We start from the raw sequence: 7,506 nt of genomic DNA, 5'->3' as shown, positions 1-7,506 counted from the left end.
CTAGATTCTCTTTTCTGTTCCATTGATCTGTGTGTGTATCTCCTTACCCACACCACATTATCCTGATTACTGTAACAATAATATTGAATAATCTCTCTCACTCTATTCTTTTTTTTTTTTTTTTTTTTTTGAGATGGAGGCTGGAGTGCAGTGGCACAATCTCAGCTCACTGCAAGCTCTGCCTCCCAGTTTCACGCCATTCTCCTGCCTCAGCCTCCTGAGTAGCTGGGACTACAGGCACCCGCCACCATGCCCGGCTACTTTTTTTGTACTTTTAGTAAAGATGGGGTTTCACCATGGTAGCCAGGATGGTCGCAATCTCCTGACCTCTTGATCCGCCCACCTCGACCTCCCAAAGTGCTGGGATTACAGGTGTGAGCCACGGTGCCTGGTCATTAAATATGGTTTATAAAATTTATTTTAAAAAGGGTAATCTATGCATTTCTCCTTTTTATGTTCCTTCTTCCTTCATAGTGATCTAAAATCATTGTTTAAATAATTTTCTTTGTGTTAAAAGAACTTTCTCTAGCCAATATTTAAGGGTAGGTCACCTAGCAACAAATTATTTTTGTTTTTCTTTGTCTAAGAACGTCTTTATTTCCCCTTCATTCCTGAAGAATCGTTTCACCAGATATAGAATTTGCAGTTGACAGTTCTTTCTTTTTACTATTGAGAATTTTGTGCCACTCTCTCTGGCCTCCACGGTTTCAGATGAGAAATCTGCTGTCATTTAAATTGGTATTTTCTTGTAAGTAATACATCATTTCTTTCTGGCTCCTTTCAAGATTAGTTCTCTTTGTCTCTACTTTTCAGAAGTTTAATTATGATGTTTTTTACTTCCTTCGGGGTTTATCTTATTTGGGTTTCATTCAGCTTCTTAAACTAGAAAGTCTGCATCTTTTGCCAAATTTGGGGAGCTTTCAGCCATTATTTCTTCAAATAATCTTCATTATTTCTTCACTCTTTTCCTTCTCTTCTGGGACTCTCATAATATAAATGTTGATGTCTGATAATCTTTTGTTATTGTCATATGAGTCTCTAAGGCTCTGTTTATTGTTTTTTCATCTAGCTTGTAACCTGTTGTTTAGATTGAGTGAATTCTATTTATCTCTCCTCAAGTTCACTGACTATATCCTCTGTCATCCACATTCGACTTTCTAAGGCCATACAGCAAATATTTCTTTCTTTCTTTCTTTTTTTTTTCCCATTAAAAGTCATGTTTACTAATCTAGCACCACAATTCCAGTCTTAGAACCTCCCATGCAGTTGGAAAGGGAATATGGGAAGAGGTGAGCATGTTGGAAATGTAGGGTAGTTCTCAAATTGGGGCCCCATTTTGCTTGCTCTAAAGCAAAAAACACAGGGTCTAGCAAAGAAGAGAAGTGCTGAGGCTGGAGACAAAAACAAAAGCTTTTGGTTCAGATGGTAAAGGAGGCCCTCAAGAGCAGTAGAATCAGTGTTTCCCGAAGGCAGTGCTGGAGGCAGTCTCATGCTCTAAGGGGTTTCTTCTTGGCATCCAAGTCCTTTTTAATTTCTTCAAGTTTTTTAGCCAGGTTTGGTGTGTCATAGTTCTGAGTCAGATACATTCCAACCACGTTGCCCAGTGTAAATCCAAGCAGGAACTGGAGCATGATGTCGGTGGGGAGGGCGAGGAGGGCTCAAGGGACTGCTGCAGCTCCGCGGGCCAGTCCGAGCCTCAGAAAATATTTCTTATTGTATTTTTCAGTTCTATAATTTCCTTTTGGTTGTTTCTTCAATAACTTTTTAAAACTGAGATTTTTTTTTTTTTTGGTTTCTCATTTGTTTCAAGAGAATTTGTAGTTTACCATTGACAGATCTTTGTGATGGCTGCTTTCAAATCCCTGTCAGAGAATCCTGCCATATGACTTATCTCACTGTTGGCATCAGTTGGTTGTCTTTTCTTACTCAAATTGTGATTTTTGTGGTTCTTGGTGGGATGAGTCATTTTTGGTTGTACGCTGCACATTTCATCATTTATGTTAGGAGACACTGGGTCCTATTTAAATTTTTTTTTTAACAGGTGCCACTCTGTTTAGGATTAGTATGCTGGTCCTAACTTACTTTTTGTGGGATACAGTTCCAGCGATGGTTTAACTTTCAGAACTTTTGTGGTATTCTTTTGGTCGGTTGGTTTATTTGGTCCTGCTATTGCTCCCACTAGTTCCTGCTACAGCTGCCTGATGGTGCAAAAGCATTTCCCTGGGCCAGGCTACTGAATGTCTGTCAGTGAAAAGCAGCGTTTCAGGCCCATGAGGATAAAAAGGCTCTCTGGGCTGGGCTGTTTGTTGTGGTAGGGACTCCTTTGCTGGTGCTGCTGACTACCCCGGTATCTCTTGGCAGGAGAGGAGTCTCAGGCTCAGTGGGAAGAGAGCACTTCTCCTGGTCAATTATTGTTAGCAGGTCTTCCAAAGGATCTCCCTTGTGGGTGGTACCAGGCTTGCTACCCATATTGTTGGAGGGACTTTGATTTAGCAGTGGAAAGAGTCAACCTGCAATGCCTTCTGTCGCTATTTTGGGGTTTGGGAAATATCAGATATGAGTTATCTTTCTTGTTGGGCAAAGGAATGATCAGATGTTCTGCTGCTGTGTTTTTCCAGGGTTCCCAAATCAATTCTTTCTGTTTGCACGTTTCATTGTTCTCCTTTGGTTGCCTCTTATATTATTTCCAGGGTTTATAGATGTACTTAGTGGGGAGAAGGAGGGAAAAATGAGTCTATGGCCATTTTGTCTGATCAGAAATCTCCCATTTTTAAAAATTGGGTTGTTCATTTTTAAAATATTGAGTTTTAAGAATCTTTAATATAGTCTGACATAAGTTCTTTATTACCTATATGATTTGGAAATGTTTTCTCCCAGTACATCACTTGCATTCTTTCAATAGCGTCTTTTGAAGAGCATAAGTTCTTAATTAAATGAATTTCAATTTATCAATTTTTTAAATGGATTGAGCTTTTGGTGTCATATCTAAAAAAGTCTTCATGACCTTGGATTAATAGGCAAAGATATTTTGCCTACTAATCCAAAATCTTTGCCTAATAATTCAAGGTCACAAAGATTTTATCCTAAAAGTTTTGGAGCTATAGATTTTACCTTATGGTTCTTGATTCATTATGCGTAATTTTTATATATGGTGTCTCTTTGTCTGCTTTGGCCACTATTACAAAACAGCAGAGACAGGATATTAGACATTTAACTAATGTTAATGTCTAATGGCTAGACGTTAACTATGTGATGTGTGTTACGTGCTAATAATGTACAAACGTAAATGCATACATGTGTACATGTACATTTATAATGTATACATTATAAATGGCTGAAAAATAGACATTTACATCTACAGTTTTAAGGCTAGAAATCCAAGATCAAAGTGCCAGCATGGTGAGTTCTGGTGAGGACCCTCTTCCTGGCTTGCAGACAGCTGCCTTCTTGTTGCATATTCATATAGCAAAGAGAGAGAGTGAGCTCTGGTCTCTTCCTCTTTCAGCTGATAAGGGCACTAATCTTATTATGGAGGCCCCATCATCATCATCTCATCTTAACCTAATGACCCCCTAAAGACCTCATCTCCAAATACCGTCACACTGGGGATTAAGGCTTCAACATATACATTTTAAGCAACACAAACATTCATATAATATGGTGCAAGAAAAACATCAAAGTTCATTTTGTTGCACATGTACATCCAATTGTTCTAGCACTGCTTGTTAAAAAGACTATCATTTATCCATTGAATTGCCTTTGCACGTTTGTCAAAATTCAGTTATCCACACATGTGTTCATTTATTTTTGGATTCTGTATTCTGTTCTGTGGATCTGTTTATAACACCATAGTGTCTTGATGACTGCAGCTTTATAATAACTCTTGAAATTAGAAAATATTAGCCCTCCAACTTTGTTCTTTATTTTCAAAGTTATTTTGACTCCCCTAGGTCATTTGCATTTTCGTATGAATTTCTGATTCATTTTGGTAGTTTCTCTTTTAAAAAGCTTGCTGGAATTTTAACTGGGATTGTATTGACTTTAAAGTTCATTTTGGGGAGGATTAACATCTTAACAATATTGAGTCTTTTAATCTACGAACACAATATATGTCTCCTTTTATCTAGGTCATCTTTAATATTTCTCATGAATGTTTTGCAGTTTTCAGTGTACAGGTCTTGCACATCTTTTGTCAAATGTATCTCTCTATATTTCATGTTTTGATGCTATTGTAATATTATTTCTTAATTTCTCTTTCTGACTGTTACTAGTATATGGAAATAGAGTTGATTTCTGAATTTTGACTATATCCTACAACCTTGCTAAAGTCGCTTTTCAGTTATCTTGCTTTTTTTGGTAGATTTTCATAGCATGATTTTCCACAGACAATAATGTCATGTGGAACTAAAGACAATTTCAATTCTTCCTTTCCAATTTGGATGCCTTTATATCTTTTTCTTGACTTACTTCACTGATTAGAACCTTCAGTGGAATATTTACTAAAAATGGTGAAAGCAGTCATCTTTGCCTCGTTCCTTTATTGGATCGAAGAAATATTCTTCTATTTCTAGGGTTGTTTTTTTTTAAATCAGTAATAGATGTGGGATTTTGTCAAATGCTTTTTCTGCCTCCATTGAAATGATCATAGAGTTTTACTTTTTAAGTGTTTGTTGTCATGATAAATAATTGTTTTTATAAAAAAATGCTTAACCATTTTGCATCCTTGGATAAATTTTACTTGGTCATCATATATTATCCTTTTAATATATAGTTGGATTAAATTTGCTAAAATTTTATAAGAAATTTTGGAATCTATATTCATAAAAAATATTGATTTGTAGTTTTCTTTTCTTTAATGTTTGTATCTGTTTTTGGTATCAAGGTAATGCTGGCCTAATAGAATAAGTTAGGAATAATCTTTTAAATTTTCTGAGAGTTTGAGTTGAATTCATATTATTTCTCCCTTAAGTGTTTCACTCTTGTTGCCCAGGCTGTAGTGCAATGGTGTGATCTCAGTTCACTGCAACCTCTGCCTCCCGGGTTCAAGCAATTCTCCTGCCCCAGCCTCCCAAGTGACTGGGATTACAGGCACCTGCCACCACACCTGGCTAATTTTTGTATTTTTAGTAGAGACAGGGTTTTACCATGTTGGCCAAGCTCGTCTCGAACTCCTGACCTCAGGTAATCCGCCCACCTCGGCCTCCCAAAGTGCTGGCATTACAGGTGTGAGCCACTGTGCCCAACCAGATCGTACACTTACTGTTAGGTTGGGGACATTATTGTACGCATACATCTTAGCTTAGTCTAGCTTATGTGCCATGAAGGCTCTGTCTGATGTTTAAGTACAAACTGCCAGGACCACTCATGGATACTTTCTTTCTCTTTTTTTTTTTTTTTTTTTTTTTGAGACGGAGTCTTGCTCTGTCGCCCAGGCTGGAGCGCAGTGGCACGATCTCAGCTCACTGCAAGCTCTGCCTCCCGGGTTCACACCGTTCTCCTGCCTCAGCCTCCCAAGTAGCTGGGACTACAGGTGCCCACCATGCCCAGCTATTTTTTTTTTTTTTTTTGTATTTTTAGTAGAGACGGGGTTTCACCATGCTAGCCAGGATGGTCTCGATCTCCTGACCTCGTGATCCACCCGCCTTGGCCTCCCAAAGTGCTGGGATTATAGGCGTGAGCCACCATGCCCAGCCCTCACTCACAGATACTTTCTTCCTCCCTTATTCACTCAGACAACTACACACTCACAATTTCCTTGGCTGATTTTGTCAGAGGATGGGAGGTGAGCGCATCCCAATACATCATCTTCCCATTCCAACCTCTCCCTAAAGAAACAATATTCTTGTCTCCTCCCACGCCTTCTACTTCTCCTAACTCTCTCCCCCAAGACAGGATCAGAGCTTCGCTAGGTTCTTGGTGAAGAGAAACAAGAGAAACAAGTCTTCACTTTTTTTTTTTGGATGGAGTCTTGCTCTGTTGCCAGGCTGGAGTGCAGTGGTGCGATCTCAGTTCACTGCAACCTCCACCTCCCAGGTTCAAGCGATTCCCCTGCTTTAGCCTCCCAAGTAGCTGGGATTACAGGCACACACCACCACACCCAGCTAATTTTTTGTATTTTAGTAGAAATGGGGTATCACCATGTTGGCCAAGATGGCCTCGATCGCCTGACCTCGTGATCTGCCTACCTCAGCCTCCCAAAGTGCTGAGATTACAGGCGTGAGCCACCGCGCCCGGCCAAGTCCTCACTTTTTGTTGCAACTCAGAAGAGGGAGCGTTCTTGGCCTTGCCTTGGCAGACGTGCATCACATACTTAAATACATAAACATAAGCTGGGATGAGTGTTATGAGAAAAAGCTTCGTAATGCTATGAGAAAATATAGCATGAGGGCCTGGCCTAATCTATGGGATGGTAAGAATGTCATTTGAGCTGAGAGAGCAAGGAGGAATAGGATTCAAGTGAGGAATAGATGTGGGGTATGAAAAAGGAGAAAATATAGGCCAGGCGTGGTGGCTCACGCCTATAATTCCAGCACTTTAGGAGGCCAAGGCGGTAGGATCACCTGAGGTCAGGAGTTCGAGGTCAGCCTGGCCAACATAGTGAAACCCCGTCTCTATTAAAAAATACAAAAATTAGCCAGGTGTGGTGGTGGGTGCCTGTAATCCCAGCTACTTGAGAGGCTGAGGCAGGAGAATTGCTTGAACCTGGGAGGCAGAGGTTGCAGTGAGCCAAGATCACACCATTGTACTCCAGCCTGAGCAATAAAAGCAAAACTTTGTCTAAAAAAAAAAAAAAAAAAAAAAAACAAGGGAGAAAATATAACATGTAGAGGGAGAGGCATGTGTTTTTGTTTTTGTTTTTGTTTTTTTTTGAGACGGAGTCTCGCTCTGTCGCCCAGGCTGGAGTGCAGTGGCCAGATCTCAGCTCACTGCAAGCTCCGCCTCCCGGGTTCACGCCATTCTCCTGCCTCAGCCTCCGGAGTAGCTGGGACTACAGGCGCCCGCCACCTTGCCCGGCTAGTTTTTTGTATCTTTTAGTAGAGACGGGGTTTCATCGTGTTAGCCAGGATGGTCTCGATCGCCTGACCTCGTGATCCGCCCGTCTCGGCCTCCCAAAGTGCTGGGATTACAGGCTTGAGCCACCGCGCCCGGCCGGGAGAGGCATGTGGAAAGGACCTCCGGTTGGAGAAACAGAACATTACAGCATGGCTGGTGCACAGAGACTGAGACTGAGATCGGGGAAGCAGGCAGGGCCCAGGTCATGCAAAGTCCTGTTGGCCACAAGAAAGATTTTGTTCGTCCTCTTAATGGTTTTGAGACGAAGAGGGTTGCATGATCACATTTGTATCTTGAAGGCTGCTGTGTGGAGAAAGGTTAGAGCAGTTGAAAGTGATGCTGAAGAGACAGGTTAGCAGGCTAATGCAGAAACCTGGCCAGACGTGAAGGCAGCTGAGGCTGGGGTTGTGAGGGTGCAGAGACAGAACAGTGGCCGAGAATTTGATAGGTGCA

The 7,506-nt window shown here is 40.9% G+C and overlaps 1 protein-coding gene across 1 annotated transcript; it reads right to left on the bottom strand.

Annotated features, from left to right (window-relative positions):
• Window positions 1–1,209: 1,209 nt before the first annotated feature.
• Window positions 1,210–1,719, bottom strand: LOC110741575 (short transmembrane mitochondrial protein 1-like). The gene has a single exon (XM_021928647.2). The coding sequence runs from the start codon at window positions 1,629–1,631 to the stop codon at window positions 1,488–1,490; it is 144 nt and encodes a 47-aa protein (XP_021784339.1). The 5' UTR covers window positions 1,632–1,719; the 3' UTR covers window positions 1,210–1,487.
• Window positions 1,720–7,506: the final 5,787 nt, after the last annotated feature.

Source organism: Papio anubis, chromosome 17 (genome assembly GCF_008728515.1).
Source record: "Papio anubis isolate 15944 chromosome 17, Panubis1.0, whole genome shotgun sequence".
Classification (NCBI taxonomy): domain Eukaryota; kingdom Metazoa; phylum Chordata; class Mammalia; order Primates; family Cercopithecidae; genus Papio; species Papio anubis.
This window is presented reverse-complemented; position numbering and strand designations above follow the sequence as displayed.

Excerpts from the sequence above, each read along its gene's own strand:
- LOC110741575 (XM_021928647.2), bottom strand. The coding sequence starts at position 1,631 with ATGCTCCAGTTCCTGCTTGGATTTACACTGGGCAACGTGGTTGGAATG.